The sequence below is a fragment of the Oreochromis aureus genome, linkage group 3 (assembly GCF_013358895.1).
Source record: "Oreochromis aureus strain Israel breed Guangdong linkage group 3, ZZ_aureus, whole genome shotgun sequence".
Taxonomy (NCBI): Eukaryota; Metazoa; Chordata; class Actinopteri; order Cichliformes; family Cichlidae; genus Oreochromis; species Oreochromis aureus.
In genome coordinates, this window is record NC_052944.1 from 39,153,793 (window position 1) to 39,181,507 (window position 27,715).

At 39.8% G+C, this 27,715-nt stretch overlaps 1 protein-coding gene and 2 long non-coding RNA genes across 3 annotated transcripts; 1 reads left to right on the forward strand and 2 right to left on the reverse strand.

Moving 5' to 3' along the window:
* Positions 1 to 4,840: 4,840 nt before the first annotated feature.
* Positions 4,841 to 7,753, reverse strand: LOC120435368. Its single transcript, XM_039604856.1, has 10 exons — positions 7,194 to 7,753; positions 6,770 to 6,885; positions 6,660 to 6,701; positions 6,505 to 6,576; positions 6,357 to 6,422; positions 6,156 to 6,244; positions 5,933 to 6,044; positions 5,734 to 5,842; positions 5,577 to 5,647; positions 4,841 to 5,073 (listed from the first exon to the last, which is right to left on the reverse strand). The coding sequence occupies exons 1-10, from the start codon at positions 7,567 to 7,569 to the stop codon at positions 4,981 to 4,983; spliced, it is 1,146 nt and encodes a 381-aa protein (XP_039460790.1). The 5' UTR covers positions 7,570 to 7,753; the 3' UTR covers positions 4,841 to 4,980.
* Positions 7,754 to 9,245: 1,492 nt separating this feature from the next.
* LOC120435369 lies at positions 9,246 to 10,034 on the reverse strand. The gene is made up of 4 exons (XR_005609677.1): positions 9,855 to 10,034; positions 9,639 to 9,728; positions 9,431 to 9,550; positions 9,246 to 9,352 (listed from the first exon to the last, which is right to left on the reverse strand). It is a non-coding gene; the product is annotated as an uncharacterized LOC120435369 (long non-coding RNA).
* Positions 10,035 to 11,077: 1,043 nt separating this feature from the next.
* On the forward strand, positions 11,078 to 14,931 carry LOC120437393. Its single transcript, XR_005611084.1, has 3 exons — positions 11,078 to 11,290; positions 12,452 to 12,586; positions 13,743 to 14,931. It is a non-coding gene; the product is annotated as an uncharacterized LOC120437393 (long non-coding RNA).
* Positions 14,932 to 27,715: the final 12,784 nt, after the last annotated feature.

Sequence of the window (27,715 nt, forward strand, 5' to 3'; positions counted from 1 at the left end):
CAGTGGAGGATTCGGCTGAGTGCCTTGTGCATCCCTTGCCTAGAGCAGCCTCTTGATTTAGCCATGAACCCTGCATAGCCCCATTCTGAGCATCCTGAGAAACTTGAGTGAGACCTGTTGCCCTAGTGTTCTGTGAACACTGGGCGGCCTGCAGATTAGACTTTGCATCTGCTTGCACCGGAATCTCTGAATCCCTTTCCATCAGAGCCTGAGGAACATGTGTCACCCAAGCCTGAGCCTGACCTTGAGGGTCCTGGATCACCTGAACCTTAGTGCCCAGAGCCCAAGGGTCCTCACTGCTGTGGAACACCAATCTGCCAGGTCTCCAGAGACATTCCATCACCTGCACCAGTCAGCCACCTGCAAATGTGCTCTGTTGCTGGCCTTGATGCCAGCCCCCAGCCAAACCATCAGAGGTGTTCTGTCACCTCCAACGTTGGTTTCTAGTAATTCTTCTAAGCCAGATTAGGATCTCTGGGTTTTGGATCCAGGACTTTGTGTTTCTGATTTCTTCATGAATTTTGGGTTTTGTGACACTTTGAGTTCTAAAGAAATCTTGTATTTTTGTAAGAGCTCTTTTTGTGTATTGCTTTTGCATTAATGATGTACTCTCTTATATCCTTTTCTGCCTGGTCTCTGTGTTTATTTTTTGTCCCTGTGTCAAGTCTGCAAGTAGTAATACGGAGGCACTATTGCCGGCAACCTTCCAATTACAAGACGAACTGCTGACTCTTAAGTCACGATTGCCCCAAATTTACATCTAGTCCGAAAAAGTGTTACAATCTATGTTTTAAAATTCAATTTATCCTCACATTTAGAATCTTACTGTATGATTTTTGCATAACCTTTGCCTGCTTAAGATGAAGCAAGTGTGTGTCAGTATGACCTCGTGAAAAACTGCTTAGCTAGACGTAACAATGTATCACTATTGTCATGGACTGCTGGGGCAGACCGTGTGGAGTGAGTAGAGGACCCAAGAGCAGACAGAGGTGAGGACACAAAACTGGACTTAACAAAGAGCGAACCTTTATTTAGGGCCGAAAACCCACGGAAAAAAACAACAATAAAGTAACAGAGGGAAAACCTGAACATAGACTGGGAAACTATGACTCTACTGAGATTTAGACTATGACTAAACAACATACAAACTATGGCTGGGAAACTACGACAAGGGGTAGGGGAGATAAAACAGACGACGCGACACTTAAAACAGCAAGACTGAGGACTAAATACACACATGAGGTGATCAGGGGAAGTGGAGACACATGAGGACACAGCTGACTAGAATGAAACATAATTACAGCACAGGGGAGAGTAAAACTAAATGCAGTGAACAAAGAACAGACTCTTTCAAAATAAAACAGGAAACACAGAGACAAGATAAATCTTGACATGAACTTAACATAACCATACAGACATGAAACATGACAGGTAGACACACGAATCAGGGAGACTGAGTACAGGGGGAGATAACAGAAACAACTAAGAGATAAAGGACTAAATAGCCACCTAGAAATTAACTAGATCAAAAATGGATACAAAAATACATAAAACTCAAACACTGGGTCACACGACTCAGCCCATGACAACTATGTTATCTGCTAACTGTTAGCATGTGGAAGGACGAAACTCCCAAGATGACAGGTCCCAGGAGCTTCCTGGGAAAAGATAGTAGGAGCTGCTCTCTGCCCAGCCACAGCCCGTGGGATAGAAACCTGTTGTAACTAAAAGATACAGAGAGTTGTGTGTGGAGGGGTATAAAAGAGGAGCCGAGATGTCCCAGGGGCAGAGCTGGCATAACTATGAACTGTGATGTTTTATGAGTGTATTGATCACAGCTCTTTCCATGTTGCAGTCTTTATTTACAAAATTCCATGACAGCACATTATTTCCTGGTTCTAATGATGTTTCACTAGTCATTTTGTTTAAAAAAAACGACTAATCGGGCTTTTTCTTCTGTATGGGAAAACTTATGTTTCATGACTGTTCATAAGAGTTTAATCAGACCTCATTTTACAGATCTACCATCGTGTCTCATCACTAGGTGATTTGAACACTTTATTTAAATATCTGAATTTTGGGAATAGTGAACCAAGAGCTTGCTGGGTTTTAACCAGCAAGCTTGTGTTATTTCTATCCCACAAATAGAAATAACAGCTCTTGCCATACTTCTAAAAATGCTGACTATCAAGTAGAGATGGCACGATACCACTTTTTTATGTCCGATGCCGATACCGATATCATAAATTTGGATATCTGCCGATACCGATATGAATCCGATATAGTGTGTTTTTTAATCAGTAAAACTGTTTTTAATATCTTGCTGCATTTTGTATAAGTTCATACTCAAGTTTAATTAAATAACAACACTAAAGCTATTCTGTCATACCTGTATGTTAAAAATTAAACTCCACCCAAAATATTTCATAGTTCAGCAAAACTGATCAATCTAATAAACTTAAACCTGCAACATCCTCCCTATTCTGGTATTTTAAAGAGTACTTAGCAGAAATATTAAGCAACCTAACTAATAGATTTGCAAACTCCCAGCAAAAAAAAATAGAGAACCACCCCCACCCTCCACCTCATGATGCTTAATCGACGTAATCAACTTTAATTTAATGTAGAGTGAAAAAAAATGCAGAGAAATAAATTATTTTTCAAGAATAATTAAATAGATTCAACATCTTTCTTCTACAGAATTGCAGACTGTACAGATGGTATCTTCCCAAAAGAAAAAGTACTATAGCTTACTAGGGTATATTAGACTTAATAGTAACTATATACAGTAATGGACTTCTATATATTTTACATCAGATTAAAACTTTGGGTGTAAGATTCAGATAATTATTTATTAAAAGCTAGACATTTTAAATGAGAATAAGAAAGAAAAGTATGTCTCTGTACCCCCCTTTTCCCTGTTAATGCCCTATTAGCCCCCCTGGCTAAACTTTGCTAGATCCGCCCCTGTACAGTTACCAGCCGTCAGCTACGTAGAAAAAGATCCTGGTCTAGAAAGTAATACTAAATAAATTCTAACAACAGCTTGTCAAGCTTAAATGTGCTGCTGTTGTTCAGCCGCTGGTTTCCTCTTTCTGGTGCAAAGTGGGCCAAAAACAAACAAGAGAGACGAACTGGCGACAGAAAAGCTGATCATTGATCAGTTTCACGAGTGAAGTAGTGGCAGGAGAGGGAGAGAGAGAGGCAGTCGCGCCATATATCGGTTGTTAAGCTTACCATGGGAATGCTTTACAAACATTCAGAGATGAACTTACACACTTGCTTTACTTCTCTCTGGGATAACTTCCTCGGAGATGAAATGCTGGTTTGCTAGCGAGGCTCCAAATACACACAGCCGCTCTATCACGTGACGCACTCTGCTTCGACGTGCTGCGGTTATGAGCCGAGTTACGCCGTGTCCAGTGTTGCCAACTCCTCAGTAATGAAAATCGCTATTGGCTGTCCTAAAAGTCGCTAAAAGTCGCCAAATGACGTCATCGCCTAATTTGCATAATTGGTCATGCTAATGTAATTGTAACCTACGTTGTTGGAGAGAGAAATAACATCGTGGAAGAGACATAAAGTGAGTAAAAAACGTCCTAAATGCATTTAGAATTTATTTAGAGCTACAAATTAAATTGTTTTTTTTAATGTCCTTTATCCGGGCTTGGACCGGTGTTCTGACAAAACGTCCTACTTTGGCAAAACGTCCTACCTGTAGGAAAATTTTACGGTGTCCTCTGACAAAACGTCCTACTTTGGCAAACCGTCCTACCAGTAGGATAATTTTACGCTGCCTTATGACAAACTGCCCTACTTTGGCAAAATGTCCTACTGTACGTAATTTATGCACATTTCTGCTGCCACACAATAATTCCAGTACAAATTTAAGTAGGTATGACGGTTTGCCACTTAACTTTGCCCATCAGAGTATGTTTGTAGCTGATATTCACAAAGCCAGTACGGTTTGACACTTCTTTTTACCCATTAAAGTGTGCTTGTAGGTCACATTCACAAAGGTAGCATGGTTTGGCACGTAATTCTTCCCGTCAGAGTATGCTTCTAGTTTATAATAACAGAGGTAGCATGTTTTGGCACGTAATTCTTCCCGTCAGAGTATGCTTCTAGTTTATAATAACAGAGGTAGCATGTTTTGGCACGTAATTCTTCCCGTCAGAGTATGCTTCTAGTTTATAATAACAGAGGTAGCATGTTTTGGCACGTAATTCTTCCCGTCAGAGTATGCTTCTTGCTCTTATTAACAAAGGTAGCATGTTTTGGCATGTAATTCTTCCCGTCAGAGTATGCTTCTAGTTTATAATAACAGAGGTAGCATGTTTTGCACGTAATTCTTCCGTCAGAGTATGCTTCTAGTTTATAATAACAGAGGTAGCATGTTTTGGCACGTAATTCTTCCCGTCAGAGTATGCTTCTAGTTTATAATAACAGAGGTAGCATGTTTTGGCACGTAATTCTTCCCGTCAGAGTATGCTTCTACTTTATAATAACAGAGGTAGCATGGTTTGGCACGTAATTCTTCCCGTCAGAGTATGCTTCTAGTTTATAATAACAAAGGTAGCATGGTTTGGCACTTGTTTGTAGAAGCAGTCTGCATGCCAAGGTGCTTAAGTTATACAGCTGTCACCATTGAAGTGATTGGAACACCTGACTATATAAACTTTGACAATGAACTCACTCCATTATAGTTACAGTATATATTTACTGAATATATTTACAGATATATTTGATATTTACAGATCCAACAGAACACAGGGAGAAAGAAGTGGAAAAGAAACAGTATTCATAACAAATTATGCACATTTTTTTTTTTTTTTTTTTTTTACACAAGTACTTGACCAGGCTGCTCTTTGTACTTTACTGTGACTGACAGCATATATTTACAGATATATATATTTGATATTTACAGATCCAACAGAACACAGGGAGAAAGAAGTGGAAAAGAAACAGTATTCATAACAATTATGCACATTTGTCGCACAAGTACTTGACCAGGCTGCTCTCATATTGAGCACATCCAAAATGTGCCCATCTGAGACAAAACTCACACTGCACCTGAAGAGGGAGAAGGGGGGGGGTGTAAGTGTGTTAACCAACATTACGAATTTCATGAGAAAATAATTACTACAGTGGCTTGCAAAAGTATTCGGCCCCCTTGAACTTTTCCACATTTTGTCAGATTGCATTCACAAACATGAATCAATTTTATTGGAATTCCACGTGAAAGAACAATGTCTCTACCTGGTAGAGACATACCCTAAAGGTCTGGCAGCTGTAATTGCAGATAAAGGTGGTTCTACAAAGTATTGACTCAGGGGGCTGAATAATTACGCACACCCCACTTTTCAGTTATTCATTTGTAAAAATTGTTTGGAATCATGTACGACTGTCGTTCCACTTCTCACGTGTACACCACTTTGTATTGGTCTTTCACGTGGAATTACAATTAAAATTGATTCATGTTTGTGGCTGTAATGTGACAAAATGTGGAAAAGTTCAAGGGGGCCGAATAATGTTGCAAGCAACTGTATATTGCATTTGTGGTTTATTTGTTTTACCATTTCAATCATACTGGACTCAGGATCGGCTTCCAGCATGGAACAAACCACACAGTAGTCATCAGCATTACCTAGAAACACACCGGCATTCAACATAACAGTTTTTAAACAAAACTGAAAGTGCTATTGCAATACAAAAGCACATGACTCAACTTACTTTGATGTTCTAGCAGTTCGCAAGCAATTTCTGTGCGTTGCAGCCCAATGGCTTCTGGAGTGGACAGCACCCTAGTAACCTCTCCACTCATAAGGTAGTGTTCGGCAAACTGTAAAATATGTTACAGTAATTGCAATTGATTAACTTAATTCTAGTTAAATACAATAAATACAATTAAATACAATGGCTTATTAAATACCTTCAACACTAAAACTCCACAACTGCTGGAGTCCATCTGCTTGCTGTGTGGCAGAGTCTCCATTTTCCAATCCACTCGGGACTCTTCCTTTCCTTTCATCTTCAGAAAATTCCTAATAAAAATAAAACAATTTTTTAAAATGTAGCCAGCATTTTGCTCTAAATATAAAAAAAACCCCACAAACCAAACAACCCAAAACAGATAATTAATGAATGATGAATACCTCCAGTTACGCATAATTTTCCTTTCATAACGACCTTCATTTCCAAGAGGGTCTAACAGCAGTACAGATCGTGAGGAGATTTTGACAACCTAAAATAAAAATTGTATTTAGTAGAATATGTGTAGTACACTAACTTAAGTAAACATAATCAGTTGTAAGCATTTTCAAAATAAGAATATGCTGCTAAAAAGAACAATGTACCACAAGGATCCAATGTGCACCGAAGTTCAGTGGGCACAACCAAATGTCCTCAGCCGGAAACAACATCTGTGGAATAATTTTAAGTTTATAAAGGTTTAGATTCATTTACATAACATGCACTATATGACCTATATAACATCTACATTACCTTGGTGACACATTTAAACTTCCCAGAAAACAGAGAGGTTGCAACAACGCAAGACAACTGATACACGGGTTCCTGAAAAATGCAAGAGTTTTTTTAAAAGATTACATAATTGTATAAAATGCTTTTGTGAAATAACCGCATACGTTCTTACTTGCCTTTTGTTTCCTAATGAGGCAGTGCAGGTATGCATCAATGACCTGTTTGGATTAACAGAAGGTTATTTTTACAGACCACCACTAGGACCAAAAATGATTACTTCACTTACCTCATCAGAAAGCCACCCACTGTCCTCCAGTGTGCGAAAAGAAGAGTCATACAATTTGTATGGCCCAACGACTGCCTCCACACGCCCGGTGTCTTTTGCAGCCCAAAGCCACTTCACTAAAAAACAAAATATGATAAGTTTCTTTAGTAATAACAGTTGCCATTTGAAAATCACGGTCAATGGCCAACGGGCCACAAACAGACAAGGGCCAACGGGCCACAAACAGACAAGGGCCAACGGGCCAACAACAGACAAGGGCCAACGGGCCAACAAAATAACCATGCCAGAGGGGAGAAATTAGCCAAAATTGGACCAACAGGTCAAAATTAGCAAGAGGGGAGAAAAAAACAAATTCTATCCATTCAACTAGCCAAACTGGCAACAATTGACCAACCGGTCAGAATGAGATTTTTAGCTATGCCACCTTTTTCTTGCGTGCTGGGTTTCTGGGGGGTCACTGGTACAAGCTCTTCTGGTGCTTGGACTGATGTTACCTGAGCTATTTTTGGTGCAAACTGTATGACAGAGGGTCTGTTATTTTGCAGCGCTTCAGGATGATGCTGAGGACTGCAAGGCTGCATCTCAGAAGATGGGCTACTCTCAACAGGTTCAGTTGGAGTTGAGACTTGGACAGGGTGGCTTGTTCTATAAGGTTTAATGTGGTCAATACTGTATAGACTTTTTAAAGTATTTCCCTCAGCGTTTTTCAGTCTAACACATTTTCCACTGATGTCATCAATTGTGTAGGGACCTGAAAAATCCGGTTCAAGTCTTCCTCCTTTTCGCCCACGTTTCCTCATATTTAGAAGCAGAATTTGATCCCCTACATTGTACACAACATTTTTGTACTTTTTCAGGACCCGCTTGGCGTATGCAACCTTTTGCTTGTCTTGTGACTTCACAATGTTTTCTTGTGCAGTTTCTTTAACTGCATGTTGTGCTTCACTTTCAGACTGTACATAGTCACTGTACCTTTTGTCGTCTGGCAGAGAATGATGTTGGAAATCTAAAATTTTGTAGATATTAGCAATTAAAACAAGATGATATCATATTCATAAAGACATTACTGGGTTTTTTACTTAAATGGTTTCAATTCTTAGTTCTAACGTAGAAAGAATTTGACAAACACTCACCGGCACTTGAGCAGGCACTTCTGATGGAAATACTGCCTCTCTTCCATACATCAGAAAAAAAGGTGAGTATTTTGTTGTGGTGTGTACTTTTGACCGCAGTGAAAACAAGGTGGGATCTAGATACAGATCCCAGTTATTCTGCTGGTCATTCACCAGTTTTCGGAGGGCTCTAAATGCAGGCATCGAAATATGTAAAGACAGTAATTAAAGTTTAATTAGAAGTAAAGAAATTAATAATTTATTAAGTAACAATTAAGTTTGAATAACATAAGTAATGTTATTAAAAACTGATAGATAAAAATTAGGCATACCTTTTTATGTTGTCGTTGGTCTTTTCATCTAGACCATTGGTCTGTGGATGGTATGCTGCTGTGACACTTCTTTCAATTTGCAATAACTTGCAAAGATCAGAGTTGAGCTTCAACAGAAAAGGACAAGGTTCTTATACTTCTTATACAAGCACACAAGAAAAAATCTTTGACCCCAGTGAAGTAAAGTTAAAAAATGTAACTGAAAATTATTTAACACTTACTTCATTCACAAACTCTCTGCCTTGGTCTGACAAAATCCTTTTGGGGCAGCCATGTCTATATATAATGGAGCACAAGTGCTGGGCTACCTCAGATGCAGATTTCGTTTTTAATGGGAAAGCTTCAACCCATTTTGAAAAGTAGTCAGTTGCAGTCAGTATATACTGGAAGCCGCTTGACGTTTTAGGAAGAGGTCCAGTAAGATCTATACCAATAAGTTCCCACACTTCAGACACCTATCAAGGACAAATTAATAATTTGAATAACAATTTGTATAATGTACACATTAACATCGATGGTTAAAATTAGTTGGCAAACACTCCTGCCTTCATGAATATGAGCTAGAAGCATAGTTTGATGGGTAAAGGGGCATAATATTTACCTGAATACACTGCAACGGTTGCACAGCAGTCAGTGGTTTCCCAACTTTTGACACTGGTCACATTCCAGAATCTTTAAGGTAAAAATATTTATGGAGTTCACGTAAATGTTCAACATTCTCATTTATAAAAAAAAACAAAAAAACATCATTAATGATATATTCTCTAACGAACAAACAATTTAGCAGCAAAACTTTGTGTGTGTCTTCAAATCTCTGCCAGGCCTACAGGTTATTACTGTAATATCACTAATTAATCATATTTATTTATATTTTTCAAGTGTACAGTTTCTCTTTTAATTGATATCAAAAAATTTTCTTATTTTAAACGGTATTTAACAACAATGCAAACAGTTAATACATACCCATGTTTTAATGTCAACTGTCATACCAAACCAGTAAAATCTGGAACACACTGCATTTAGCGCTTTGTGTGTGCCAGTGTGTCCTCCAATTGGAGATGAATGAAACTCATGAAATATCTTCCTGGCATCATCCATGGTTTTTACTACTTTTCTGGTTCCAACAAAGAGTTCTCCATCTGCAGTAGAACAATATATATTTATAAATTAATTTAACCACATATATGAGTTGTTAGTATTAACAATAAATTACTGACCCTTTTGTTGGAATTTTGAGGCATATCTTCTGAGGTTTTGCCTCTGAGCCTTGTCATATCCTGAAGGGTAGGAGCCCGCAGAAATGAACGCGTAAATCTCTTCCCACTTCTTCTCCATATCTACGAATGTAAGTAAACATTTTCTTCTGAGCTTCAATATGTGCAGTTAACAATGCAAATAATGTAACTTATTAAATAACGACATTACCGAAACAGCCTTAAAACACCGAAGCTGCGGATTCAGAAGTGTTGTGCAAATACCACGTGTCCAGTAACTTGACAGCAGACTTCACCGAAGCTGCAAATTCGACAGTTTTGTGCAGAAAGCAGATAGCGACTTTACTTTAATATTGACAAACAATCACAAAGGCTTAAAAAACTCAAGTATCAACGTCAATAAAAAGTACTAATACTTACTACTTACCTATTTTCCTGCAAATATGACAACGGGGTAGCATTAAATCACAGCCGGATGCGCTTTGCTTCGCTTTATGTGTTGTGCGCATGCGCGCACATGCTCAGGAACAACGGGTAGGACGGTTTGCGGGGTAGGAGAAATTCCCAGAACACCGGCAAAAGTGACCCGAAATAGGCACTCTGGTGGAGTTACTTTGTGTGTGTGTGTGTGTTTATAAGTAGTTTTAAACGTTGTGATCCACAAAACAGCATAACAGTAAAAGAAGAACTGACTGCATTACAGTCAGTGCGGGAGCAGCGGCTTCACTCATGCGCGATTCATTTGCAGTTTGGACGCATAGGTTTGAACGTCTCCTGCCCTGATAGAAGCTGCGTGAGGACTATCCTCCGCCTGTGAGCCCTTTGGCACGGGTGAGGTGCCCATGGCAGCACCCACTGCTTGTTGAGAGTAGGAGCGATACACGCTTTCACGTCAAAAAGTCATCATAAATAAGTCTCCAGTAACACCAGAAAAAGTCGCCAGATTTGTCGCTAGTCGCTTTTTAGAAAAAAAGTCGCTAAAGGGGTCTGAAAACTCGCTAAATATAGCGACAAAGTCGCTAAGTTGGCAACACTGGCCGTGTCGCAAGTTTTTTGAGGTGCTTTTTTGATATTTAATGGATCGGATTACATTTTTTATTTCTCTCCGATATCCGATCCAGTAATTTAGGTCAGTATCGGACCGATACCGATACCGATACGTAATATCGGATCGGTCCATCTCTACTATCAAGAGACCCAGCCAGACGCAGTGACGCCTTTCTTTCAACTGCTAACTTATGTGTTTTAATTCCCATGAGTTCCGAAGGCGTGTAAGATATTTACTCTTGCATCCTTCTTTATTTGTCCCCAACTAGATAGCATCGTATCTTTCAGCCATAGGTTTACACGTAGCCCAGCTATTGTGAGCCTGTTTCTTTCAAACTCACCCCCTATCACCAACTGTGTGGCTTCATGCGTGTGTGTGTGTGTGTGTGTCTGTGTGTCTGTGTGTCTGTGTGTACGTGTACGCGCATGCACCTGCCCACGATGACAGATCGCACACATGAGTTCTAGGTTCACATGGTTACCCAGCGGTTTTAATTTAATCAAACATCTAGTTGTTTTAATTAAACTGCTTTTAATGGGTTGTGGGGACATCTTGGCATCCAGTTATGTAGGCACATGCACTGTAAAAAAAATCCGTAAAAATACAGTACATTCTACTGTATAAACGTGAAGGAATTTTCCGTATTAGTCATTTACAGGTATTTTTCTGTATTTCTCAACTACTGCAATGCATTGTGGGAAAAAGGACCCAAAAAAGGAGGGAAAAGTCAGAGCAAGAGCAGCCATTAGACTTCTTTCAGGCTTCATCTGGATTTTGGACTCTGGAGTTGGAGAAACTGCCTTCAAATTTCCGTGGTAAGTATTAAAACTCATGTTTTCTTTTATTAAAATAATTTTTTTCAAAAGACTCCGCATTTTTATGTAGAAAGAATTGTTAATTTATTTGTTAACTGGTTTCGGCTGTCTCCAGACAACTCAGGAATATTTTGCTGACTCATTTTTTAAATAATCCTTATTTAGGTTTAACATGACTTAAGCTTTTCATTTTAGTTAATGTTAAAAATAATTTTTAGTGTGATACCACTAGTTTTGCCCTTCAGTGGCTGAACCAGTTTTCATAAATATTATAGTTAGCTGTCTGTGTCTCTCTGGGTATTACACAGCTGTGACTACTAACTAGCTAATTAGCGAAAGTCAGCGATGTAGCTAACTGGGAAAAGTGGGAACTTCATGGTATGTATAGAGAGGAAGAAATTATTTTAGGACTCTAATAAGTGTGCTATATCAATACCTGTGTTTTACAGTTGGCTCTACTGTACACTTTAAAGGGTTTCAGGCAAAGTTACACTAACCCTAGTTTAAGCCTCAGACCTTCCTGGCTGACGCTAGCAAATGCTAATGTTAGCCTCTGATTTGGGCTGCTAAAGTAAAGACTTTTAGCTAGCTGACCAGCATAGATTATTTCGGTTAACAGACTGTAGTGGTAATATTATTGAAAGTATAGTTTCACCTCATTACATTTACAATTATGTCTATTTTGTAGCACATAGAAATGTTTAGTTAATATTTGCAGACAGACACATTTTCCTGTAACTGTGTTTTACTCCAACATTTGTTGAAAATGTAATTTATGAAATGCTGAGCAGCATTTCTAGTATGTGGAATATTTTGTCACCCCACTGTGCTAATGTGATTAAATACTAATAATTATTACTAAAAAATTCAATAATTAATCAATAATAACTATATCTTGATTGAATTATATTGTAAGCGCAGTGCTGGTGTGCAGGAGCTTTATATGCCTTGTGGGGGATGCTGACATATTATAAACTGTTATGTCTATATCAAGCTTTTAGCCAAATATAAGCAGAGATATTTGTATCTTTCTTAAAAATTCAGATCCTTAGAGATTATTTGAGAAATGGATCAACAGCTATTACTACTTGAAGTACTCTAAATCCTGCAGTGGAAAAATATCCCTTATTTCACCTTTGATCACACACTTTGGTTTTCCAGTGCAGAGCAATGGCCAAGCAAAGGAAAGACTTCCCCGAGTGAAAAAGAAGATGAAGATACAAGCTGGTGATGATCCAGAGCAGCTGGTCTCAGGAAATGAAGAAAAACCCTGATCACCTTCTCCACAGAAACAAGGTGAGTTTAATGTTGTGGTTGATTTAGTTTTTCAAGGTATGTATGTTACTTCAATTATAAACTGCTTTTGTTGCAACAGAATGTCGTTATGTGTATGCAACTCTACGTGAATTATAATCCTTTGTGGGGCTGTGTGATATGACCAAAATCTTGCATCCCAATATAAGACATATCTCTCCTGATAACGATATATATCACAAAATAGTGCATTTTCTGTAAATTCTGTGATTCTCGGGCAACTCGACTTACGTGAAGTGTTTTCAGTTGGGCGTCGTGTACCTGGAGTCGAGTGTTTTGACCGATGCATGAAACTATACATTTTTAGACATGAGTTTAAACGGCCGCCATTTTCTTTCTGAGTATTTGTTACACGGCGTGCTGCGAGGAAAAGCCTGTTCTAACGTTTGAGTCTAAGGATTATTTTGAGCACTTGACGGCTCGTTTTTGCTTTTCATTCGTAAACTCTCTCGAAACTCTTTCATGTGATTCTTGTGTAGGTGGTTAAAGAGGTTTGTCGTGTTTGAGTGGTGGTGGGGACCAGTTTGTGTCAGACTTTTCATAACCAAACCATGTCCATGCTACAGAGGTAGCCCCTCGTTTAACAATAAGGTCCTCGATTTGTTTTGACTGGTCCATCTGCTTGGAGCTAGCTGGTTCTGCCTCATCCTTGCTGGCCATGCTGGTATTCTCTGTGCCTTCATCTGCGTGGTGACTGTAAGCGCCATTTATAGTTACTTGACGTTTTTATTTGAGGTCATTTGTTTGATGCATATTCTGAAATTTTATGTTTGAGAATAATGTATATCATTTCAGTTCATTTTGAAAAGTCTCAACAGAAACTTGAGCTTTATTGTGAAAGGTTTATGTGGAAGTCCGTCCATAGTCTGGTTATTGTAAGTATAAGAGAAGGAGAGAACTTTAAGAAATAATATAGCCACTACAGTGACCATCAAAACCATGAAAAAATATTGCCGTAAACAGTTTATTTTGCAACACCACAAAACAAATGATAGCGTATAATATGAAACGATAGACATTTTATATCGTCATATTGCACCATCCTAATCCTTTTTTGTTTATGTTGTTTATGTTCAAGGTAAAAAATTATAAAAATACAAACTTTTTAAAATGTCTTGTTGTTTCTTTTTTTCCTCAGAATAAATTGCGACTAGTCTCAATGGCTGAGATGGAGGAGCAACACAGCGACACGTTAACCCGACTGCTGCAGTTCCTGTATGAACTGAGCAACTCTAAAAATCCAAGGAAAAGCTGAGTGTATTTTATTTAAAGCTCAGACGGACCTTGATGGACTAACATGCAGGCTGCATTCAGGACTTTGTCACACTGGTATATGAAGAGTGGTAACAAGAGAAATTGTGCACACACAACGTGTCACTTTATGCTTGTTCTTCTCCAGCCTCTGGTGTCACTTTGTAGTAATTAGTCTTACTATTGTCTTATTTGTTGTGATTTAGGGTGTGTGCGCACAAGCAGAGGTTTTTGTTTGTAACCGTAACCTCGTTTTCAGAGCCTTGTCTAACATTTATATGTCAGACTTTTTCCTCTACTTAAACAGCTAAGAGCATTTGAACACAGTTGAGAAAAAGGTGTGCATTAAGGATTTTGAACTATGATGTTTAAGTGTTGTCACTGCTGAGGATCCTTATTCACTACGCTGCTGTTTACAGTTTAACTTTTCATCAGAACAAGCACTTCTAATTGTACTTTGCTCCTCACTGACAAAACAAGTCCAGTAAATGCACTTTTATCTTTAAGTTTGGGACAGTAATCTGTCTTAATTTATTTTGTGCTTTAGTTATCATATGGGGAAAGGTTCTGTGGTTATCTATCCGTCCTGTTTGCATAAACCCGAAGTTCAGGAACATCTTCTTTAGATCTGTTCAGTTTTATTCATGTGGCACGACTTAAACAGTCAAGTATGTTATATTGTAAGGTAAAGACCCCAAAGAGTTAATCTCGGACAAATGTTCACACAAATGTGAATTACATTCACTTCAATGAAGTAAATGCAATTCAGTAATCAAATGTGTTTGGCTATAACTGACTACATGTGTATACTGTACCATAAGTGGACAGACATAGATGTAAACCACACCTTAACCATTTGGCTGAGGCAAAACTACCACAAGGCAGTGATTCTAACTAAAAGGTACTCTGGATATTATTAAATGTGAACATATCGTTAAATATGACTTAACTATATTTTTGTTTGTCAGGTGTCCTGTTTGAAGAAAACACTTGGTAGCCACTTGAATGAATGTAAATAAACACATTTACATGAGGGCAACCTGATTTCAAGGAAATAAATATGCTTAAATTTGAAAGCTTGTAAGTTATTTTGTTCATGTATCAGCTGTTTATTCGTTTTATGACAAGATGGATGCTGTCGTTATATTTTAGTATAGTGTTTGAGTTAAGGAGAATAAAAGAATATTTAACATTAATTGTACCAATGTTGTTGTGTATGAAGTACAAATTAATTTAAAAGTTTTAATTTATGAATTTTTGAGCATATGGTGTACTAGGTTGTAATTGCATAGAAATGTACGTTTAAGGATATAAAGAACTATATTTAATGAGTTACAGTGAAAAGAAGTGTTTGGAAATAGTAATATAAACAGAAATTTCAATTTTTCTATTAACGGAAAATATCAGTTAATGATACAGAAAATATACTGTGAATAAACGGAATTTTCCGTTTTATAGCTGAAGGAAATGTCCGTAAATAGTACAGAGAGTATACTGTAAATCTACAGAATTTTCCGTTTTATCATTTACAGAAAAGTCCATCAAACTTCCGTAAAAAAACAGAAAATGTACTGGCAGAAAATTACCAGGACATTTTCCGTTTTTCTACGGAATCTTTTTTTACAGTGTGTGTTCTTAAAGCAATTCTTTGTCTTGCGTGAATGAGCTGATGCGGGGGCTTTTGCAAGGTAAATGCCCAAAAGGTGTATGATTGACAGTGTTGGGAAGGTTACTTTTAAAATGTATTCCACTACAGAATACTGAATACATGCCCCAAAATGTATTCTGTAACGTATTCCGTTACGTTACTCAATGAGAGTAACGTATTCTGAATACTTTGGAATACTTAATATATTATCATGCTGTTTACAACTACATGAATGTCCTATTGCTGTGATTTATTACTGTTACTGAAGGTCCATGCTCGAAACGTAGTAAAGGGACCTCTGGCTAATACGTCGGGTTCGTGTCGGGCTGGTAGCCGAAAACTAGCTTTACTTTGTTGTCTGGGTCAACTTTGCTTGCGGGAGACAGAGACAGGCGTTGAAAGGCTGCTCCAACGGAACTGATTTTTTCCGGAGGAAAACACGAACACAGTGTACAGTCGAGTCTTAATAGCTTACTTACAAATGGGCTCGTCAGGCACTCTTCTTGGCTGCTGTGGTTATTATTATATTTACATGCTTCCAGCTCCCGTTTTTGCTCCGTGACAGCTCGGACTTTTCCTTTCTCCCTCCCTCGCTCACAGACACATAACGGTATGGTAGTCCATTCTCCCTGCAGCACGGACTACACTGCCCATCAGGCTACATGCTTTAGAGCCATGCCTGTAGCATTCTGCCTTTTAGCTTAGCACAACAACAACAACAACAAAAAAGCGCTCTCTCACCCAGGAAACACGCAGAGAGAGAGCGCGTCACCCTGTAACCATGGCAACCGTAACGCTGCCGCCTGGAACAACAGAACGCAGCTGTCAAACAAACCCAAACAGTCCTGACCCGCGACAATATGAAACAGGAAAGTACCGCCGTGTATTCCATTTATTTCAACAAAGTAACTGTATTCTGAATACCACCTTTTTAAACGGTAACTGTAACGGAATACAGTTACTCATATTTTGTATTCTGAATACGTAATGGCGGTACATGTATTCCGTTACTCCCCAACACTGATGATTGATGTCTTGAGAGTGCAGTTACATCAGCGCTCCTCTATTGTGCAACTAGCTACCGGCTTCACGGTGCGTTTTCTGTATTTTCAATTCAATTCAATTTTATTTATATAGCACCAAATCACAACAAAAGTCGCCTCAAGGCGTTTTATATCGTACAGTAGATAGCACAATAATAGATACAGAGAAAAACCGAACAATCATATGACCACCTATGAGCAAGCACTTTGGCGACAGTGGGAAGGAAAAACTCCCTTTTAACAGAAAGAACCAGGCTCAGGGAGGGGCGGCCATCTGCTGTGACCGGTTGGGGTGAGAGAAGAAAAACAGGATAAAGACATGCTGTGGGAGAGAGACAGAGGTTAATAACAGATATGAATCAATGCAGAGAGGTCTATCAACACATAGTGAGTGAGAAAGGTGACTGGAAAGGAAAAACTCAATTCATGGGAATCCCCCAGCAGCCTACCTCCATTGCAGCATAACTAAGGGAGGATTCAGGGTCACCTGATCCAACCCTAACTATATGCTTTAGCAAAAAGGAAAGTTTTAAGTCTAAGTAGAGATAGTGTCTGTCTCCCGTATCCAAACTGGAAGCTGGTTCCACAGAAGAGGGGCCTGAAAACTGAAGGCTCTCCCTCCCATTCTACTTTTAAATATTCTAGGAAACACAAGTAGGCCTGCAGTGCGAGAGTGAAGTGCTCTAATAGGGTAATATGGTACTACTAGGTCATTCAGAAGGGATGAAGGACTATAGATACAGAGAAGTTGATTAGAGCAATGGGGAACAGGTGAGTAACAAGCAGGTGCAACAAACCAAAGACAGACACTGAACAATGAAACTAGTTTGAACCACACCCAGCAGAATGATGTATGACAATTGTATTAGTAAGCATTATCACAGCAAATTTGTCACAAATAAACAAGTGAAATTCACAAGCAATATTTTGATTGGCTGAAAGGAAATGTATAAATGAAAATACAAGGTAAGAAATCTAATCAAAATATTAGTAAAACACTTTGCCTAGTAATGTGACACTTTAAAATGATAATAAATGATGATAATGAGTTCAGAGCATTACATGTGTGTTAGAAATGTGCTAATCTTTTTCTAAAAGCAATTAAGATGTTTCAGGGTTTGTGAGAGTTCTTCCTGCTTCTACAGCTAGTCCACCAAGAGCCTCAGCTGTGTTCATAAATCCCTCCTTTATTGAATCTGCTTCATCAGCTTCACGATATCCTGCATAACCCCCACCAATTGCTCCTGCAGTAGTAGCAAAGACTGCAACCATACCCAATCCAGCACCAGTTATCTGAAGTTTTCTTTGTGCCACTCCAGTGCTTGCCGGTTTTTTTACTGGTATTTGAAGGTCTTCAGTATATTAACAATCATTATTGGCACACCAAGCAGTGCTCCCAACAACATCCCCGTGGTAACACCAGCAGCCATCTTGAGAGCATTGTAGACTCTGTTCTCTGCCTCCTCTCTGGTTTCTTCCCATGACATGTCTCCTATTGATGATCTAAATCTCTCTTGCTCTTGTTGTATTATCCTCTCCATTTCTTGTTGCATCTCATTTGTGTAACAGCCTCCGCCGTTGTTCCTCATCATCTCTTTTATTGTGTTGATCAACTTTTCCCTCTGGAGCTGGTTGTTTCTGTATTCATGCAGCAGGTTGATGTTGCAGTATTTGTTATCAAAGACGTGGCAGCGCCCACCACATCTCACTAACAACTCACGTAGACGGTTGTTGCCACTGCAAAACTCTTCAATCTGCTTTCCTTCAGGAAGATCGTCACGAGTGAAGACAAGCACAACATATCTGAATGCTTCTTCAGAAAAAGACTATGATTTTGGTAATAACCTCATTCTCATGATCTGTGAATCTCTCCACTTTTAGTAAAATAAGAAAAGTGTGAGGTCCAGGAGAACACTTTATGACACTCCTTGCAATCTCATTTCTCAAGCCCTCTTCAGACACTCAATTGTCAAAGAAACCAGGAGTGTCAATTATAGAGACAGATGTTCCACTCACCACTTTGTTATCTTTCTTACACTGACTTGTTTCAGGGTTTGCAGTATGATCTATCTCAAACACCGTCTCACCAAATATGGTGTTGGCCAAGCTGCTTTTCCCACTTCCAGATTTTCCCAGCAGGACAATGCTCAGGTGATCTGCAAATAAGAGAAAAATTACTTCCTGTTTTTTTTTCCATATTTGGCATACTTACTGTATATGTTTCATATCCTTAAACAAATGTTAATATTAGACATAGAAACCCAGATAAATATTAATAATATTATTCATGTATCAAGGAGGAAATGCAGCACTTTTAAAATCGGATTTCTTTAGCTACTGTTTTTTTAATTTTTATTTATAGCTCCTTTTTTTACATATCTTTTGAGCTGATAAAATGGTAGATTATAATCTATTGCAGTGCCCAGGAGTACATAAAATTATGAAACTCATTTTCCTCATCAACCACCTATGGACGATACCTACAGCTACAATTACCGACACTAACAAGCTGATCTACAATACGGCAGCAGTGATCAGTGAGATGCTTGGCTACAAGTTGAACAGCCACAAGGGGCAGTACCCTCCATGGAGAGAGATAGAAGGCAAGAGAATAAACCAGCTGTTCTCCACGGAACCAGCCAAGGTGTACTCTCAGTCTCAGTGGCAGCGGAACAATATGAGAACAGCACCACCAAGGCTGGAGGCAGAACAATACTGGAAGAGCATATGGGAGAAGGACGCAACCCATAACGGCAATGCTCAGTGGCTAGTCGATCTGAGGGCAGACCACAGCGACCTCCCTGAACAGGGTCCAGTAACCATCATAGTGGCAGATATCCAAGAAAGGGTCTCCAGTATGAAGAGTTGGACAGTACCAGGCCCTGACATGGTTCACGCCTTCTGGCTGAAGAAGCTGACTGCACTCCACGAGCACCTGGCAGCACAAATGAACCAGCTGCTAGTTGACGAGAGACACCCGGAATGGCTAACCGAAGGCCGGACAGTCCTGATCCTCAAGGACCCCAAGAAGGGACCAGTCCCCTCCAACTACCGACCAATAACCTGCCTCAGCACCACGTGGAAGCTCCTGTCAGGCATCATAGCGGCTAAGATGAACAGGCACATGGGTCAATACATGAGCGGGGCACAGAAAGGAATGGGCAAGAATACCAGAGGCGCAAAACACCAGCTACTGGCAGACCAAGCAGTCAGCCGTGACTGCAGGACCAGACTGACCAACCTGTGCACTGCCTGGATTGATTACAAGAAGGCCTATGACTCGATGCCCCACACCTGGATCCTGGAATGCCTAGAACTATATAAGATCAACAGGACCCTGAGAGCCTTCATCGGGAACTCAATGGGGATGTGGTGGACAACACTGGAGGCCAACCTCAAGCCCATAGCACAAGTCACCATCAAGTGTGGGATCTACCAAGGAGATGCTCTGTCCCCACTGCTGTTCTGCATAGGCCTGAACCCCCTCAGTGAGATCATTAACAAGACTGGCTACAGATACCGACTACGGAACGGAGCGGTTGTCAGCCACCTCCTGTACATGGATGACATCAAGCTGTATGCCAAGAGTAAACGAGACATAGATTCACTGATCCACACCACCAGGATATACAGCAATGACATTGGAATGTCGTTCGGGCTGGAGAAGTGTAGTCGGACGGTAACAAAGAGAGGGAAGGTAGTCAGAACAGAGGGGATCAAACTACCAGAAGGCAACGTTGCAGACATAGAGGACAGTCACAAGTACCTGGGGATCCCGCAGGCGAATGGGAACCATGAAGAGGCCGCCAGGAAAACTGCAACCACCAAGTACCTGCAGAGGGTCAGGCAAGTCCTGAGGAGTCAGCTGAACGGTAAGAACAAGATCCGGGCTATCAACACCTACACCCTGCCCGTGATCAGGTACCCTGCTGGGGTAATAGGCTGGCCAAAGGAGGAGATAGAAGCCACTGACATCAAGACAAGAAAGCTCCTTACCATGCATGGAGCGTTTTACCCCAAGTCCAGCACCCTGAGGCTGTACGCTAAGCGGAAGGAAGGGGGCCGGGGACTGGTCAGTGTCAGCACCACAGTCCAGGATGAGACAACGAACATCCAAGAATGCATTGGGAAGATGGCCCCAGCTGACCGAGTGCTCAGTGAATACCTCAGGCAGCAGAAACCCAAGAAAGAGGAGGGAGACAAGAAACCATCATGGAAGGACAGGCCCCTGCACGGTATGTACCACCGGCAGATAGAGGAGGTGGCTGATATCCAGAAATCCTACCAGTGGCTGGACAAACACCAGGCAAGACCCCAGGTGCAGGCTGCGTAAAGATGCCCCTGAGACAATCCAGCACATAACAGCAGGGTGCAAGATGCTAGCAGGCAAGGCATACATGGAACGCCATAACCAAGTGGCCGGCATAGTGTACAGGAACATCTGTGCCGAGTATAACCTGGAAGTCCCGAGGTCAAAATGGGAGATGCCCCCAAGGGTGATGGAGAATGACCGAGCTAAGATCCTGTGGGACTTCCAGATGCAGACGGACAAAATGGTGGTGGCTAACCAACCGGACATAGTGGTGGTAGACAAACAGAAGAAGACGGCTGTAGTGATCGATGTAGCGGTTCCGAATGACAGCAATATCAGGAAGAAGGAACACGAGAAGCTGGAGAAATACCAAGGGCTCAGAGAAGAGCTCGAGAGGATGTGGAGGGTGAAGGTAACGGTGGTCCCCGTGGTGTTTGTTTGCTGGGTGTTTTTTTTTACATATATATATATATATATATATATATATATATATATATATATATATATATATACATATATACATATATATATACATATATATATATATATATATATATATATATGTATATACATATATATGTATATATGTATATATACATATATATGTATATATGTATATACATATATATATATATATATATATATATATATATATATATATATATATATATACATACATATATATATACATATATACAGGTCATGAATGTAGGCATATACATGTACATATATATATATATATACATATACATACATATACATACATATACATATATATATATATACATATATATATATATATATATATATATATATATATATATATATATATATATATATATATATATATATATATGTGTGTGTGTGTGTGTGTGTGTGTGTGTGTGTGTATATCAGTGTATGACAATACTGTATATAATATATAATATATTGATATATAGTATGTATATAATAACAAAGGAGCTCATAGGGGGTCATATGATGGTTGGGGTTTTCTCTGATGTTGTTGAGTCTTTACCTTAGAATTAACTTTACTTGTTGTGATCTGACACTACATAAATAAAAATGAAAATGAAATTGAGAGCTTGGACCTAGTTTACCTGTTGGGCATCAGAGCCTCCAATCCATGTTCGTCCATCTGCACCACTTGCATCATATATCACCTTCTGAATCAACTCATATTCCTCGAGGCTGTGTACAGATGCAAGGTTTGCATTCATGTATTCACAGTTTTTCTGCAGTGGAGAGACAAAAAGACGAGCTGACAAAGAAACAATACAACTTTAAGAATCGCACCACGGCAAACATGCAGATCATTGACAGTTATTTGTATGATGATGATGATGATGATGATGATGATGATGATGATAAACATGATTTAAAATCTATTAACATTATTCAAATGAAAAATAAGTAGAGTGAAAATTGAGCAGTTGTGTGTTTGTGATGTTTGTTTATGATTGTGGTTTAACTTAAAAAAAAACAAAAACTTTCATTACTTGGACAAAAACAATGTTTTGTAATCATTAAAAAATCCACAAAACCTTTTTCCATTTTCATGTGCCAAAATCACCAAAAAAATAAGTGTTACTGTTTCAAAGATAAAAGAAAAATAATAAAGATAAATAATAAAATATAAGACATACAGAAACAATTTCACATAAATCCTGACTAATGACTAATGATGAATAAATACTATTGTCATTTCCCTTCAGCCCAACTGGCCACTCCCTTAACATATTTGTGGCAGCAATTTTGTCCTGTTAAAAGGGAGTTTTTCCTTCCCACTGTCGCCAAGTGCTTTCTTGCAGGGCGTCATCTGACTGTTGGAGGTTTCTCTGCATGTATTACCGTAGAGTCTTTACCTTACAATATAAAGCACTTTAAGGCAACTGCTGTTGTGATTTGGCCCTACATAAATAAAACTGAATATAGTGTTGTTATTGTAAAATAACTGTACACTAAATTGAGATTAATTAGCAGCTCACAGTTTATAGACAGTTAATTACTATAAGGTTCATTCACTGTGACACATGAGCTCTAATCTTTGCCATTACCTGAGCCTCAGCCCAAGTCATGGTTTCTGACACATAGATGAAGCACTGGTTATAATACTCGGTCCAACCACAGGAACAGCACGGGGATTTCTTCACAACACACCAATCCTCTGAAGACAAACAAAGAGCACTGTGTGATGTAAAGCCAAGCAATAAGTATATTATTGACAACATTTTTTAAGTAGATTTTGATTTCCAAATTTATTATTTTCCTTCTTAAGATTTAAAAATATTTTTAAATACATGTGTTTGGTCTCATTTTAGCAGATGTCTGTTTCAAGGCTGTTTTTCCCCACAGGCTGTTCACATTAAGGTGAAAACATTATATGCTTACACTGCTACATGTTTTTAATATGTGTGTTGGGTTTTTTTTGTTTGTTTGTTTTTTCAAATATAAACTTGGAATCAGAAAAAGCAAGGATATTGTTTCATGGTAAAATAAGATATATATCATTTGTTTTACTTTGAAGTTTGGGTAGCACTTTAAAAAAAAAAAAGAGGGTCAAGAGAGGGAGTGTCAAGATGAGGGAAATATTTTGCTGCTACCATTCATAACCATCATCATTATCATTGCATTAATCATCATTTCATCAAAGCATTTGTTGAAGCTGTTGGCATTGCGTTGAAACTTGTTTTACAGGTGTTGTCATGATCATATGTTGACATTTGTATTACAGGAGCAGCCATAATCATTGTGTACACACACAACATTAAGGTTAAAACAGCATACACGCTTACAAAACACATATAATACATATAATCTAGGAACAGGCCTGAGCAGAGGCCCGAATCTATTCAGCTTCTTGTTGCAACCTGTCGCAGTGGGGTTTACTTGGTAACAGGTGACAGAAGATGTGCTAAAGAGGAAGTCGAGTCCATGGGGACTTGAGGGGTCTGAGATCATCGCCATATTTGGAAAGAAGATGCTAGAAAGAGGAACTTCTGTGTCTGACTTTAGTTCTAAAAATTGATTATTGTCTGTACAAGATGCAAATGATGTTCTTAGGAATACAAAAATATGTTATAGAATGCAAGAGGAGGCGTTATACTCCGACGCTATAAAAACCATTCTCTGTGTATTGTGGGAGAAGAACCCCGCAGATGTGATGCTGTGTGCTTCTTCCCATGCGTGTGTTCAATAAACTCATCTGTTTGATTGCATCCTTCTGGGCCTCTGGTATTTTGTTTTGGTTCTCAATATCTCCGAATCAGGACAGAGGTCAGTTCCTTAATCATAATTATGCAAATTCCCATGACCATTGATCAACAATCACTGACCAAAACCCACTGATCAAAGAACACTGATCAATGGCCATGAGTACCATTCACAGAGAGTTGGGGAATGGCTGCAATCACAGCATTGTAAGATGGCGAAAGATGTAACTTAGGCCCCCTCCTCGATTCAGAGATGGTCTTTCCCTTTTCACGTAAATGGCCTCCTTGACTCCGCGCTCAAACCAGCGTTCTTCCCTGTCCAGGATGTGTACATCCTCATCGTTGAAAGAGTGTCCACTGGCCTGTAGGTGTAAATAAACTGCAGAGTCCTGGCCTGATGAGGTAGCTCTTCTGTGTTGTGCCATCCGCTTCGCTAGAGGTTATTTGGTTTCCCCGATGTATAAATCCTGGCAATCCTCCTGGCACTTAACAGCGTACACTATGTTACTCTGTTTGTGTCGGGGGACCAGATCCTTGGGGTGGACCAGTTTTTGGCGCAGCGTATTTTGGGGTTTAAAAGCCACAGAGACCCGGTGTTTAGAAAAAATGCGTCTCAACTGTTCCGATACTCCTGACACATATGGGATCACTACAGGTTTCCGCTTGGGCAGCGGTTGTCCTTCTCTCCTGGATCGGCTGGAGCTTTCTTTAGGTGCCTTCCCAGCTTTGACAAAAGTCCAGCTGGGATAACCGCATTTACTCAGGGCCTTCTTGATGTGCTGTTCTTCTGCCTCCCTGGCCGCTGTGTCAGTGGGGATGGTGTTCGCTCTGTGTTGTAGCGTCCTGATGACACCCAGTTTGTGCTCCAGTGGATGATGAGAGTCAAACCTTAGATACTGATCTGTATGCGTAGGTTTACGGTACACGTCAGCTTTTAGATGTCCCCCATTACTGATGGAAATCTCACAGTCTAAGAAGGCTAACCTGCCACTTTTCATATCCTCCCTGGTGAATTTGATGTGTTGGTCCACCGAGTTAATGTGATCCGTGAAACATAGTACGTCCTGAGATTTGATTTTCACCCAGGTGTCATCCACATATCTGAACCAATGGCTTGGTGGTGTTCCAGGGTAGGATAGCAACGCCCTCTTTTCCACTTCTTCCATGTACAAATTGGCCACGATGGGTGAAACTGGGGAGCCCATGGCACACCCATGTTTCTGCCTGTAGAACTGACCCTTGTATGTGAAGTAGGTGGAATGAAGACATAGTTCCAAAAGCAAACACACTTGGTCGATGCTGAGAGTGGTCCTGTTGCTGAGGTTGGTGTCATCCTGTAATCTCTTACGGACTACCTCCAACGCTTCCGTGACTGGGATGCAAGTGAAGAGAGATGTAACGTCAGACGAGACCATGGTTTCATCTGCCTCCATAATGACATCTCTCACCTTCTCAACAGAATCCAGGGTGTTCTGGATGTGGTGTTCAGAGCTGCCCACCAGCGGGTTGAGGATCGAAGCCAGAAACTTGGAGATGTTATTGGTGACCGAGTTGATCATGCAGACGATTGGTCTTAAAGGTGCACCCTGCTTATGTATTTTCGGTAAACCATACAGACTTGGTGTAGACTCCCCTGGGTACAGCCTGTGGTATGAGGTCCGGTCAATAGCCTTGTCTTGTTCTAACTGCTTCAGACAGTCTATCACCCTCTTCCTGTAGCCACTTCCTGGGTCTCGTTTCAGGGGCTCATAAGTATTTTCATCACCGAGTAGTGACAAAATCTTCTCATGATAGCCTTTCTGGTTCAGCAATACTGTGCACCTACCCTTGTCTGCCGGAAGGATGATAATGTTGTTGTCATCACTAAGTGATGTGAGTGCCTTCCTCTCCTCCATGGTGATGTTGGATGCTGGGGGCTTTGCATTGCTGAGACAGGCTGAAACTTTCGTCCGTAGTTGCTCTGCTTCCACTTCTGCAATATTGTTGTTACGAATTGCTGTTTCTGTGGCTGTGATCAGCTCCACTAGCGGGATTTGTCTCGGTGTGACGGCAAAATTCAACCCTTTAGCAAGGATGTTTTTCTCTGTTTGGGTGAGCTGTCTGTCAGACAAATTCTTCACCCACTTGTACACATCCTCCGTGTCGCATCCTTGTCTCTTCTGGCCACTGAGGACACTCTCCATATTTTGCAGTGGTTTCCGACGTACAACAAGTAAGTCAAACTTCCTTTGTTGCCTGGTCTTAGACTTCTTGTGCTGTACTAGATGAGCCTTCTCAGTGAAGTCAAACACCTTTTTAAAAGTATTCTCATCTAAAAGCATTGTCAGTCTCCATCGGATCCGCTCCTCTTGAGATTTGAGCATGTCGATGGTAAAATTTGTTTGCCTCACCCGTTCATTAAGCAACTGATGCTGTGCCTTCTGGAGGATTTTTGTTGCCCGGAAGCCTTTAACTGAAGAGCTCATTTGCAGACTTTTAGGAGTAATCCTGTTTTGTCTGCATCTGAGGCTGAATCTCAGGTGGTTCCTGTAGTCCGCCATCTTACGTGTTGTTTGCTCATACTGACGAGCAAGCTTTAGGCAGTCCTTGCCAAAGTGGGTTAAAACGTCTTGATGCATTCTCAATCATCCAGGAAAGTAAATCTCCAAAAGTTGAATCTGTTCATCTGGACGTAGCGTTTGATGGGAGAAACGTTTCGGTTTGGGGAAGGTTTGGGGAAACCTGCAGTCAGCTGAGACTGAAGAAGTCACTTGGATGAGTGACGAAACGTTTCTCCCATCAAACGCTACGTCCAGATGAACAGATTCAACTTTTGGAAACAAAAGAGAACAATTTCTCTATTTCACCTCCTTTTCAGTTAATTCACTTTCTGTATCAAACTGTGAAACACAAATCAGTTTAAAATGTGTAAATAGGCTGTCTGACATGAATAACTAGATGCTGGATTAATGTTTCAGAGAGCACATGTGTATTTTCTCGGATTTACAAGACTTGTGTTGGTGATATTGTTCACACAATATCATGTTCTGTTTTATCTAAAACATGAAAACATAACACAATTTGCTTGCAAACAAGTCTGCACATTCAGACCTTGCATGTGTTTTTTTCACATTGTGTCTATTCTGTATTTAATTCAGTTTGCCACTATGAGATCACGAAATGTACAGATCCACTTAGCTAATGCAGTGCCAACACACCTATTTCCCAAAGTGGTGTTAAACCTACTTTTTGGTTTAACTTTTTTACCTCATTAAAGTTTCAGTTAATGCATCAACTTTTTTTTTCTCGGGCTATGAAAATAAACAAACTTGCAACTAGTTTTTAATTGTGCATGTTGACTACTTCACTGCTTTCAGTCTTTTATTGAGGCTATATTTTAAAATGCCTATGATGATGAAATCTGTATCTGAGAATGTCATGAAGCCATTTTGGCCTACTTACCAAATTTACAAGGACATGATTCAGTCATCAAACCTTGTGATGTAACATCACAACTTGTCTCTCTCCTAATGCAGTCTTGCAGGATTTGTGTGGACTGGTAAGGAAATGTTATGCTTGTAGGTACAATTTGCAAAGGATCCTTGAATGCCTCAGAAAGACTCCCAGAAATATATCAGTTTATATTACAGTGGATCAGATTTCTTT